This window comes from Notolepis coatsorum, assembly GCF_963971535.1.
Source record: "Notolepis coatsorum genome assembly, chromosome: 3".
Classification (NCBI taxonomy): domain Eukaryota; kingdom Metazoa; phylum Chordata; class Actinopteri; order Aulopiformes; family Paralepididae; genus Notolepis; species Notolepis coatsorum.
Window position 1 is genome coordinate 76725599 of NC_140167.1, and position 13635 is coordinate 76739233.

The 13635-nt window shown below is 43.2% G+C and overlaps 1 protein-coding gene across 2 annotated transcripts in view; it reads right to left on the bottom strand.

Annotated features, from left to right (window-relative positions):
• lrrc40 (leucine rich repeat containing 40) overlaps positions 1-13635 on the bottom strand; it is a 46612-nt gene that overhangs the window by 12039 nt on the left and 20938 nt on the right. The window contains exons 6-12 of one of the 2 annotated variants that reach the window (XM_084310020.1): positions 8669-8808; positions 8234-8406; positions 4781-4871; positions 4568-4613; positions 4170-4272; positions 1364-1440; positions 300-429 (exon numbers count right to left, since the gene is read on the bottom strand). In XM_084310020.1, coding sequence (XP_084166146.1) covers positions 300-429; positions 1364-1440; positions 4170-4272; positions 4568-4613; positions 4781-4871; positions 8234-8406; positions 8669-8808 — 760 coding nt within the window. Of the gene's footprint in view, positions 1-299; positions 430-1332; positions 1441-4169; positions 4273-4567; positions 4614-4780; positions 4872-8233; positions 8407-8668; positions 8809-13635 lie in introns of both variants that reach the window. The other variant, XM_084310019.1, reaches the window with a different exon arrangement.

Consider the following 13635-nt stretch of genomic DNA (forward strand, 5'->3'; position numbering starts at 1 on the left):
CTATGGTAACACCGATGTCCGTGACATTGCATAGAATAAAAAAATCGAATAAAAGAAAAATAGATGAAAACCCAACTATACTCCGGTATGGCGCTCAACCGCTGGCAAGATTACCCGATAACGCGGCAGCCGGTTAACCCTTTCACTGCCACATGACAGAAGGTTAACCCTTTACTATCACACAAACGACGGTCGCCGTGTGGCAGTGAAAGGGTTAACCTTCTGTGAATTGTTGCAGTGAAAGGGTTAACCGTTTTGGTAGTGCGGCAGTGAAAGGGTTAAGGGTAAAGGTAACATACCCCAGGTCGATGTGGGTCAGCTGGATCAGTGAACAGAGAGTAGAGCAGTCAGTCAGTCTGTTAAAACCAACATTCACCTCCGAGACAGAGGACTGGAACTCTACCAACCTGACAGACATACAAGGAGAATCTTGTAATAGGTAGTCAGACAGTGTGATTTAGTTCTATCTCTGTTGTAATAGGTAGTCAGATGGTGTGATTTAGTTATATCTCTGCTGTAATAGGTAGCCAGACAGTGTGATTTAGTTATATCTCTGCTGTAATAGGTAGTCAGACAGTGTGATTTAGTTATATTTCTGCTGTAATAGGTAGCCAGACAGTGTGATTTAGTTATATTTCTGCTGCAATAGGTAGCCAGACAGTGTGATTTAGTTATATTTCTGCTGTAATAGGTAGCCAGACAGTGTGATTTAGTTATATTTCTGCTGTAATAGGTAGTCAGACAGTGTGATTTAGTTATATTTCTGCTGTAATAGGTAGTCAGACAGTGTGATTTAGTTATATTTCTGCTGTAATAGGTAGTCAGACAGTGTGATTTAGTTATATTTCTGCTGTAATAGGTAGTCAGACAGTGTGATTTAGTTATATTTCTGCTGTAATAGGTAGCCAGACAGTGTGATTTAGTTATATTTCTGCTGTAATAGGTAGTCAGACAGTGTGATTTAGTTATATTATATTTCTGCTGTAATAGGTAGTCAGACAGTGTGATTTAGTTATATTTCTGCTGTAATAGGTAGCCAGACAGTGTGATTTTGTTCTATCTCTGTTGTAATAGGTAGTCAGACAGTGTGATTTAGTTATATTTCTGCTGCGCGGTGATTGATTGATTGAACATTTATTTAACAGATTGCAGAATGGGTACAATACAGTACGGCTCAACACACAATTGTTAAGGGGATGCAGACCAGAGAAAGACTTTCGTCTTGTTTACATCAGGGTCCCCCATTTTCAATTCATAATGAATTGTAAGTAAGGGTGAAATTAGCACCGTGCAATCCATTCTTTGTGGATCCCACTCTCAGTGTGTGTGTACCTGTGAGGTAGCGCAGTCAGCTGGTTCTTACTCAGGTTAATGTTACAGACAGACTCTCCGACCGCCGCATCAAATACCTCCTCTGGTATACAGCCTGCCTGCTGGTTACTACACACACACACACACACACACACACACACACACACACACACACACACACACACACACACACACACACACACACACACACACACACACACACACACACACACACACACACACACACACACACACACACACACACACACACACACACACACACACACACACACACACACACACACACACACACACACACACACACACACACACACACACAACACACACACACAAAAGAGGTCTATAGTTATATAAGGATCGACAATAATTTCACGCCATAAATAGATAAATACAGTCCGTATTAATTAATGTAGCATTTTTTTTTCTTCAAATGTAGCCAATAGTAAATACCCTAACCCTATCAAAACAGCAGTCAAAGTGTATATTTTCAGCACTACGTTTGTTTACCAATGATTTTAAGTGTTATTAGCAAAATAACGAGTTGATAAATATCTCGGCGCATCCCGGCGGAAACCGGATGAATTCAACGAAAATAAAAAGGAAGCTGGCATACGTGTGTAGTCTTTTGAAAGAAGACACCTAGGGCTTCTGATGGGCTTTCGAATTTCAGGAAACCACACTTCACAGCTCACGCCAGCCCGATTATTATTATTATTTTTTTGTAATTTTTCGGGATCGTATCTAATGGGTTGAACAAACCTGAACGTTATTGCCATACAATAGAACGTAGTTAGTTTCTTTACTTTTCTGTGAATGTAAAAAAAAACGCATTGCAATCTGATGAAAAATGCCGGAGCTATTTACATTATAAAAAAGTTACTGTATTTACAGTAGATTTTATTCACAGTTTTTGCTGCCCCGTCAGGGGTGTCTGTTGGTACTAAATCCAGATTGAACTCTGCAATTGGAAAGAGGAGATTTGGCCCGATCCATAGATGTGTAACTTGCCCATAATAAGGTAATTTATAGGCCTGATATTCTATATTCATATTTAATATTGCATGTGTCGGCCTGTCCGGATGGCAAAATTCAGTACTGCAACTACAAAAAACCCTGTAAATCATCTGCACTTTATTCATCTGCTTAGATTTCTTGTACACTTGATCTCAAGAAGGTGCTGAATGAACTCAGTGGCAATTTCTCACATCTGGTCAATGTTAGCATGGTCTTATTCGCCATCAAAGATGTGGAAGAAAAATTTATATTCTCCTTTGGTTCATTACTATTTACTCAAGCTTAGTAACAGACACACTATATCTGACAGTGGGAATACATTCCCTGAGATCCATAGATGTCCATAGATACCAATAACATGCAGATGGACCTTGTAGAAGTGGAGCAAACTTTCATTTACTTAGGTATGTATTTTAGGTGAATGTTCTGAAAATATGGCTAGGGCTTAAGGGTTTGATCATGTTATGGTTAAGGGTTAGATGATGTTATGGGTAAGGTTAAGGGTTAGATCATGTTACGGGTAAGGTTAAGGGTTAGATGATGTTATGGGTAAGGTTAAGGGTTAGATCATGTTACGGGTAAGGTTAAGGGTTAGATGATGTTAAGGGTAAGGTTAAGGGTAATAATAATACACTTTATTTGTATTGATTTTTTGTACACGTGATCTCAAGCAGGTGCTGAACGAGCTCAGTTGCAGTTTTTCATGTCTGGTCATTTTTAGCATGGTGTTATTCACTGTCAAAGATGCAAAGAAAAATCATAATTTATATTCTCCTTTGTTTCATCACAATTTACTCAAGCCTAGTAACAGACACAATATTTCTGACCATTTCTGATACCAAGAACATGCAAATGGACCTAGTAGAAGTGGAGCAATCTTCCATTTACTTAGGTATGTATTTTTAGGCGGATTTTCTGAAAATAGGGCTAGGGCTTAACAGGTTAAATATTTAGAGATCTAGCTTCCCTAATGTCCATAGGTAGTGTGTTCCATAACTTTGGTGCATAATTTGTGAATGCTGCATCCCGGATTCTCTTTAGGCTGTGGTTTGGAGCCTTCAATAGACCAGTAGTAGATGATCACAATATTCTAGAAGGCACATAGTTGACTAGAGAATTTGCAATATAGCTTGGTCCTGTTCCATTTAGTGCTTTGTATATAAGGAGGAGGACATTGAAATCGATTCTAAATGTTACTGGAAGCCAGTGCAGGGTAGTCGTTGTGTGTGTTTTTTTTGGGAGGCCGGTGAGGAGTGCATTACAGTAGTCAAGTCGGCTTGAGATAAAGGCATGGATCCAGTATTTCAGTGTCCTTTTGATTTATAAATGGCCGTACATTAGCTATGTTTCTATGGTGCATTGCAAATTATTTTCAGTTATTAGATCATTGATTAAGAAAGATTTGTTGCTCAACGATCTAACATTCAGGATGGCCATTGACAGTGATTTTGTGATGGGGGGTGAAGCCAGCCTTGGCTGAGCGATGATATGTCTGAGGTTACAGTGCGTGTCGAGTAGTTCTTCGAGTCGGATAGTAGAACAGAGAACAGGAGCAGCATGGTTTGTTACAAGCCCCCAAACTAACTGATTGTGAGCAGTAGATTGGGGGTGGTAGCAGTAGTTTGGGGGCGAGGTGGGGTGCGAGGTAGAAGGTGTGATTAGATGTTAGATCAGGTTAGATGATGTTATGGGTAAGGTTAAGGGTTAGATGATGTTATGGGTAAGGTTAAGGGTTAGATGATGTTATGGGTAAGGTTATGTGTTAGATCATGGTAAGGTTAAGGGTTAGATGACGTTAAGGGTAGGGTTAAGGGTTAGATGACCTGTAGTCCAGGGTCTTCAGTGTCTTGAGGTTGTGCAGATTGACTCTGGACTGACTGGGCAACGTCATGGCTGTCTCCTCCTGGTGGGCTGCCTCTGGCTCCACTGAGGGGGGAGAGGGGGGAGACTAACAGTAGAAAGAGGAACTAACAGTAGAAAGAGGAACCAACAGTAGAAACAGGAACCAACAGTAAAAACAGGAACTAACAGTAAAAACAGGAACTAACAGTAGAAACAGGAACTAACAGTAAAACAGGAACTAACAGTAGAGACAGGAACTAACAGTAGAAACAGGATATAACAGTAGAGACAGGAACTAACAGTAAAAACAGGAACAAACAGTAGAAACAGGAACTAACAGTAGAAACAGGATATAACAGTAGAAAGCAGTGTAACGTACCTTTAATTCTTCCTCTCAGATATTTGAGCAGCTCAGTGGTTCCTTTCTGTCACAACAGACAACATGATTCAGACTGGATGCTAACGTCCAGTGTGTGTGTGTGTGTGTGTGTGTGTGTAGTGTATGTCATACAGTCAGCAGGTCTCTCCTGATTCATCCATGTGTGTGTGTGTGTGTGTAGTAGTAGTGTTTAGTATATAGTGTGTATCTTACAGTCAGCAGGTCTCTCCTGATTCCTCTCAGTGGGTTTCCTTCTAGCAGCAACATCTTCAGATCAGGAAGTAAACTGAGACTAGCTGGTAGACTGAGAGAGAGCGAGAGCGAGAGCGAGAGCGAGAGAGAGAGAGAGAGAGAGGGGAGAGAGAGAGACAGACGGAGAGAGATATAGAGCGAGATATGAGAGAGAAAGAGAGAGACAGAGAGATAGAGGGGAGACAGATGGAGAGAGATATATAGAGATAGGAGAGAGAGGGGGAGAGAAAGAGAGAAAATAGAGAGAGAGAGAGAGAGAGAGAGAGAGAGAGAGAGACACTCAGTGTTTTGGGTTTCATTTGATTTTTATTTGGAAATTACAAACACATCATAAAAACAAATCATCATGACCAATTTGTATTCCTGAGGATATCACCTAAAAGCATGAATTAAAACACTTAATTCAAAGGTGGTCCTCAATGGAAGGCATAAAAACACGGCACATACAGTATAGCCTACTAGGAAGAACTAGAGTGTCAGTCCCCTGTCTACTCTAGCCCTGGAATCTGATGTCCTGCCCTGTGGATGCTGAGCCATTTGCTCTTCCCATAGTTCAGCCTTTACCTTTGTTTTACCTTTGCATTTAGTTTGACTTTGCTTGGTAGGCAGAGGTAGTCCAATCCAAAGTACACCACCTGTGTAAAAAAAGGAGCTTCTTGCCATCTTACTCCTAGCTTTAGGAACACTGCAAGACATAATGCTAGCTCTGGTGTTATGATCATGTAGCTCTCTTACCATAACCACATGATAATGGCCCTGTCGTTAACAATGTTATACTGGTTTAGCTTAAGTTGTTTTACTCTTTTAGTGTGTATCGATATAGAAATGTGACTTTCTTTGCGACTTTGGATAAGACTGTCACTGCAATTTCTTCTCCGGAGACGGACTGGTCAAGAGTGATTCCTGGATATTTCACACTTGTTTTGGACTCTATGATGTTCCCTTCACACTGTACTGTGATCGTTTTCCTGAGCTTCATTTTAGTTCCAAATAAAATAGACTGTCTTTCCTAAATGCAATGAGAGTTTGTTATCTATCAGCCAGTCCTTAACTAGGGTCAGTTCTCTACGGAGAGTTACCTCGATGTTGTTTGGGGCTTTTCCTGATACAAGTAAGGTGGAGTCGTCTGCATAAATCATTGTCCTACAGGATACTCTTGCTGGCATGTCATTAATATAAACTAAGAATAATAAAGGACCCAAACGGGAACCCTGTGGTACTCCACAAGTTACTTCCCTGACTGCTGATAGAGGCTCTCCAACTTTGCACACCTGTTCTCTATTAGATAGGTATGATCTGAACCAGTTCACTGATATTTCATTTAGTCCGACACATTTTAGTATCATCAAGAGTATAGTGTGATCCACGGTGTCAAATGCTTTCTGTAGGTCTAGCATGACCATACCTGTGTAGTCGCCTTTCTCTGACTTTTTTATATGATCTATAAGGTCTATCAGACAGGTGTCTGTGGAATGAGCTGTTCTAAAACCTGATTGGTACTTGAAAAGTGTTTTTGTTTTTGAGGAGATATTCTTCTAGTTGGTTGTGCACAAATCTCTCAAAAACTTTTGACAAGATGTTCAGGAATGACACAGGTCTGTAGATGCTAACCTGGCTGTACGTCTCTTTCTCTCTCATCCACACCCTTCAGTGGCTGTACGTCTCTCTCTCCGTCATCCACACCCCTCAGTGGCTGTACGTCTCTATCTGTCATCCACACCCTTCAGTGGCTGTACGTCTCTCTCTGTCATCCACACCCTTCAGTGGCTGTACGTCTCTCTGTCATCCACACCCTTCAGTGGCTGTACGCCTCTCTCTGTCATCCACACCCCTCAGTGGCTGTACGCCTCTCTCTGTCATCCACACCCCTCAGTGGCTGTACGCCTCTCTCTGTCATCCACACCCCTCAGTGGCTGTACGTCTCTCTCTCTCATCCACACCCCTCAGTGGCTGTACGTCTCTCTCTCTGTCATCCACACCCCTCAGTGGCTGTACGTCTCTCTCTCTCTGTCATCCACACCCCTCAGTGGCTGTACGCCTCTCTCTGTCATCCACACCCCTCAGTGGCTGTACGCCTCTCTCTGTCATCCACACCCTTCAGTGGCTGGTCTCTCTCTGTCATCCACACCCTTCAGTGGCTGGTCTCTCTCTGTAATCCACACCCCTCAGTGGCTGTACGTCTCTCTCTCATCACTCTCTTCTCTCTCCTCTCCCCTTATTTGGTTTTCACACAGACATAAGACATGTCTGGCAGAACGTTACTACAGGCTGTAGTCAGACATAGGGCTGGGCGATATGGAAAAAAATCATATCGCGATAACGATATGATAATGTTATCATATTTCTCGATATCGATAATTATCGAAATTGTTATAAGTATTAATTTTTTATTTTTTTTTAAACAACAGATGTATGTTTATTTTGCAGCAAATCTTTAGTGTTACATCCCCTCACACTCCAGTTCTCAGGCTGCAGCTGGTTTAAAAGCTAAAGTAAACCGGCTTCTCTGCTGGCTGTGGCTCCAGGGGAGTTGAACAGTTCTGGCTCTGCTAGTTTATTTTCGATCTTTTGGCGCTTTTTTGGTGGACAAACCACTGCACATGTGCACCGTGACTCGTGACTGGAGTCTAGTTCTGCTAGCACACATAGCCTACTGTGTACAGACGGTTTCAAACTGTATTTTAAATTAGAAAGCAAACAAAATAAATGGACAAGAGAAAAATAAATCTCAATTTGGTCAGTATTGTCATTTGGACAAGCAAAGCCATTACTTTAAGTTGCAGGCAAGAAAGATGTCTGTCCACTGTCTCTGGTTTTAAAACTGCCCTGTTGCAGGTCACAAAAAAAAAAAAAAAATATATATATATATATATATATATATATATATATAAAAAATTAAAAAACGATTTTTCGATTTTTTTTTTATTTCGATATTCGATATTGATTATTAAAATATATCGCAATATTTATCGTTATCGTTATATCGCCCAGCTCTACTCAGACATGTCTGGCAGAACGTTACTACAGGCTGTAAATTAAGTTAGATGCTCACATTATATTGTCATTATATCAGTGGTATAGAATAGTCAACAATATATTGACAATAATATCGTTTATCGTTTACCAATTATTATTACATACATCGTTCAATAAAGGTAGTTATTGTGACAGGCCTAGATGTCACAGCTGTATGTGATGTCATGGACCTACGTGATGTCATAGCTGTATGTGATGACGTGGACCTACGTGGTGATGTCATAGCTGTATGCGATGATGTCTTGGACCTACGTGGTGATGTCATAGCTGTATGTGATGATGTCATGAACCTACGTGGTGATGTCATAGCTGTATGTGATTATGTCTTGGACCTTCATGGTGATGTCATGGCGGTATGTGATGATGTCATAAACTTACGTGGTGATGTTATTGTTGGTGAGGTCAAGGCGTGTGAGTGTGCTTAGTAGGGTGATGTCATCAGGAAGGGATTTGATCTTGTTGTCTCGCAGCTCCAGGACAGAGATGGCGGCCAGACTACGCAGAAAATCCGCCCCCAACTGATCCACCTGATTATTACCTAGATACAACTCCTAGACAGACAGACAGACAGGTTATTTCTGAATGAATGAAGTCTGTGATGTAATACTATCAATAGTTACTTTCAGAATCTGTTGGTGTTACCGTTACTGTGTGTATGGTTACCTTGAGGGTGTGTTGCTATGGTTACCTTGAGGTTGTGTTGCTATGGTTACCTTGAAGTTGTGTTGCTATGGTTACCTTGAGGTTGTGTTGCTATGGTTACCTTGAAGTTGTGTTGCTATGGTTACCTTGAGTTTGTGTTGCTAGGGTTACCTTGAGGTTGGGGGCAGGTAGCTGTGGGAGTAGGCGGAGCTTGTTGTGTCTCAGGAAGAGCTGCTCTAGAGAAACCATCTGTGATAGGCTGTCTGGGACGTCAATCAACTGGTTATTACTGAGGTCCAGTAACTTCACACCTGAGAGCACACACACACACATTATACAACATGTAAGAGCCAATTTACATGGTTGTAGTGCCATATGTTATATTTTATGCATTTGTTTGGATTTATGTATTTATGATGAATTCTGCCTGTAATACATTGTGCCTGCCAGCCTGCCAAATTGAGTTTGTGGCATCAGTTCCCGTTGCTCACCAGTAGGTGACATACGTAGCTACTTAATGAGTAACGGGACTGATGACAGGCAGGTGTGTTTGGTTACCGGTAGAGCCAAACAGTTTTTGACCGTCAAGTCGTCAAGTCGTCAAGTCGTCACGTCGACACGGCACGTTGTTTTGTTATTGTTTTGTTTGTAGTGTATAGTGTTTGTTTGTTCTTTTGAAGGTATCGTTGGCATTTGCTTTGTATCGCATGCAATTGGTGCATACGTTAATTATGTGGTAAATAAACCCATTTGGGGTACTAGTGGAACGGACCTTGTGGACATTCATTCCTTTCACCAGACGGTATACAACAGCGGCCACAGACGCGTCAACTATAGGTTTTTAGCCGGTAACAGCCTCCTCAAGGGCTTATAGTTTTATTGTTTTTGTTAAAGTCAAGTTGGCCCTTATACAAGTCAAAAACTAGTGCTCGTTGAGAACACATGAAGAGCAAGTCAAAAACTAGTGCTCTTTAGTATAAAGGTGGATTGAGAACCACACCAAGAGCAAAGCAAGTCAAAAACTTGCTCATCAGTAAAGTGGATCAGCCAGAACCACAGCAAGACGAGCAAAGTAGGTTTAAGCTTTGCGCAACAAGAAACGTTGAGGACAGCGGGGAAGCCATTCAGCCTCGCTTTGATGCGCGCGCGGAGCTGATGCGTTGAGGACTGCGTGGGATTTGCGCAGTTCCAGCTGTTGGATGTCAACATAGCCATGAGCTGAGAAGCGCTGAACGTCAACCTACTCATCAGAGCTCCAACTACAACCAACGGTACCCAACGTCAGCTGCCAACATTTTCCGTGGTAGGCTACAAGCCGAGGTAAGGTAGCGCTACCCCTTTTTTTGGCCATGGTAAATGTGTGCACACAACTCTTACGTTTTGCGAGCATAAATTCCAATGCATTGGTAGCTGAAAATAGACTGCGCGTACCAGTCTACCGTTAACTTTGATTCATTTGTGCGCGCCACCATTGGCGTTGAATCCGTTATGTGCGCCACGCACAACTATCGTTGACTGTTTGAATCCCTTCGTGCGCGCCGGGCATAACGTTATTGCTTCAATCATTTCACTGCTGATTGTCAACATGAGCGTTGCGGATGACAATCAAGACATTAATAATGAGCAACTCGTCGGTGCAGAGGCGGCTGTGAAAACTGTCACAATGGAAAAAAGGGAAATTAAACTGACCTTAAAGGCTGTAATGGAAAAATTGGGAAAATTGGAAAATAAAAGATCAGATAAATTAAATAAGGCAAAAAAGTTGTACAAAATGATGGAGGTATTTATGCACAATGCTGACGTGACAGGGGTACAAGGTGTATTATGTGAATATGTTAGGCTGTGTGAGACAGCCAAATCTGTACAAAATGAATTTATGAATACGTCAACTATGTCCCCGGACGAAAATGCATTACAAACTGCCTGGTTTGGGTCAAGAATAAACACGTTGGAAAGCTTCCACGTGCATGTTGAGAGTTGGCTGGCACAAAATATGGCAATTACAAATAGCCAGGGTGAAGTGCACTCAGAACCTGTGCACACAGTGGATGTGCACACTGTCTGTGTAGACACAGAGGCTGTGCACACAGAGGATGTGCACACAAGGGAGGTGCACACTGTCAGTGCACCCACAGATGACGTGCGCCCAGACAACATACAAACAGTGGTTGATGATGTGAAACCAAATGACAGTATTTCAAATATCTCCTTTGGACGCTCACAAGGCAGCAGAAAGAGTGGTAGCAGTGCCAGCTCTGAACGCCTCATAGCAGAGGCTAAAAGAGCATCACTGCTGGTGAAAGCAGCGTACTTAAAGGAGAGACAAGCTCTGGAGGAGCAAGAGCAACAGTTAAGGAGGAAAAAGGAGCAGCTTGAAATGGAGGCTGAGTTGGCTGTATCCACTGCCCATTTAGCTGTTATGCATACTACGTCAGATGCAGGGAGACGGTCACGAACCTCTAGCCAAAGGCATGTGGGAAATCACACTGGACCCCCTCATTCAAGCCATACTGTGCTAAATCCAGCAGCACAGCAATTCAGTACTCCTATGCCAGAGCCTGTTGTCAAGCCAAAGGTTAAACCTCACCTCTTCCACATGCCCTCACAAGGTGGAGCTGCTGCACAACCAACCCTCTTCCACTTGCCATCACAAGGTGGAGCTGCTGCACAACCAACCCTCTTCCACTTGCCATCACAAGGTGGAGCTGCTGCACAACCACCCCTCTTCCACATGCCATCACAAGGTGGAGCTGCTGCACAACCACCCCTCTTCCACATGTCATCACAAGGTGGAGCTGCTGCACAACCACCCCTCTTTCACATGCCACCACAAAGTAGAGCTGCTGTCCAACCACAATTGTATCAACCTTTTCAAATGCCACCACAAGGTGGAGCTGCTGTGCAACCACAACTGTATCAACCTTGTCAAGTACAACTTCAAGGAGACTTGAGTACAGTCCTGCAACGGCAGAATGAAATCACTAATGCTCTTGTGCAACAACAGCTCACAATGTCTCTACCATCCAGAGACATCCCTGCCTTTGATGGTGACCCGCTTCACTACAGGAGCTTCATAAGATCCTTTGAGCACAATATTGAAGCAAAGGCCAACAAAGCTGATTGTTTATATTTTTTGGAACAGTTCACAAAAGGACAACCACGTGAGCTGGTAAGGAGTTGTCAGCACATGATGCCAGACCGTGGTTATGACATGGCCAAAGGTCTCCTGAAAGAACATTTCGGGAATGAATTTAAGATCGCTACGTCATATATCGAAAAGGCCTTGGCCTGGCCCGCAGTTAAGGCTGAAGATGTAAAGGCACTACAGGACTATTCTCTGTTCCTGCGCAACTGTTGCAACGTGATGACAGAGATGCAACACATGCAGGAGCTTGACATGCCTACCAACATGCGCATGATTATAACCAAGCTGCCCTACCGATTTAGGGAAAGATGGAGGACAACAGCTTATGAGCTACTTGAGCGACGACATCATAGAGCTGTTTTTAATGATCTGGTCACATTCGTGGAACGTCAGGTCAGGATCCTTTCTGACCCACTTTTCGGTGACATCCAGGATAAACCAACCATAAAGGATGGATTGAGCAACAGGAGCAAGTTCCAGCCTCAGTACAAGTTTGGCAGAGCTGAAGGCAACAGCTTTGCTACAACTGTCACACGTCTGGACTCCAAGGACCCAGACTCAGGCTCTGTCCATAGGGGACAGGATAGCGGAGCATATTCAGGCTCTGTCCATAGGGGACATGATTCCAAAGCCAATTCAGGCTCTGTCCATAGAGGACAGGATAGCAGAGCATACTCAGGCTCTGTCCATAGGGGACATGATTTCAAAGTCAATTCAGGCTCTGTCCATAGGGGGCAGGATTTTGAAGTGGAGAAATCTGAGTCTTGTGTATGCTGCTTTCAGGATCACTCTCTGTCAGAGTGCCCGCTGCTGAAAGGCAAGAACCACAATGATAAAATTATTTTCATAAAGCAAAATAGGATTTGTTTCGGATGTTTGTGTTCCGGTCACATGAGTGCTGGTTGCGACAAGCGCCTAACCTGCAAGGTTTGTGAGAAAAAACATCCAACCGTACTTCACATTGACAGGCCTTACCTCAGCACATACCAGCAGCCTAATTCATCTGCAAGTGTCACTTCAGCTGTCAAGTCAAGTGTCACTATAGCCACGCAGACGTGTGGTCTTACTGGGGCCGGCGGAGGAAATTGTAAGCTGTCCATTCTGCCAGTCCAAGTCAAGTCCACAAATGGAAAGATACTGCAAACATACGCCTTTCTCGACCCTGGCAGTTCTGCAACATTTTGTTCTGAGCATTTAATGAGTGCATTGGATGTGACTGGACCACAGACTAACTTCCTTCTGCGCACTTTGAGCCAGGAGCAGGTGGTATCAAGTACCTCACTGAAAGGTTTGGAGGTCTCTGGTCTCAATGGGGACACTTTCTATAGCCTCCCAGAAGTCCTTTCACAAAGGAAAATGCCTGTGACAAGTGACAATGTTGTATCACAGGAATATTTGCTGAAGTGGCCTTACCTGTCCCATGTCCAAATTCCCAGCATAAAGGCAAATGTTGATCTATTGATTGGTACCAATGCTCCCAGGTTATTGGAACCTTGGGAGGTGATCAACGGCCGTGGAAATGGTCCGTATGCTATGAGAACTGTTCTGGGCTGGGTGGTCAACGGGCCCCTGCAAGAAAATAATGGTCCTGAAAATGGGATTTCAGTGGCCACTGTCAATATGATTTCCGTGAGCAGATTGGAAGAGACACTGAGCAACCTGGGAACTTCACTGAACAACCAGATTTCGGTGTGCCGTCCCTTGAGTTTCCTTGGCCCAGTTACACTTCCTGCCAAGTCCATGCTGCTCAAACTGTGGAGAAGAGTGTGCAGCTGGGATGAAAACATTCCCAATGATATTGAGCGCCAATGGACAAGATGGCGGGAGATTTCATTGACATTTGCAACTCTGCAGCTCCTCTGCAGAGTTTTTAGAGGCTTTCCCAGACGAGAACGGCTTGGGGTGCTCGGTCCTTAAAGGCCAAGACATTGATCTTGGAATGACCATTGACCGGGCTTGGAAGTTTGTTATGCACGAGGCGATAAATATTGAT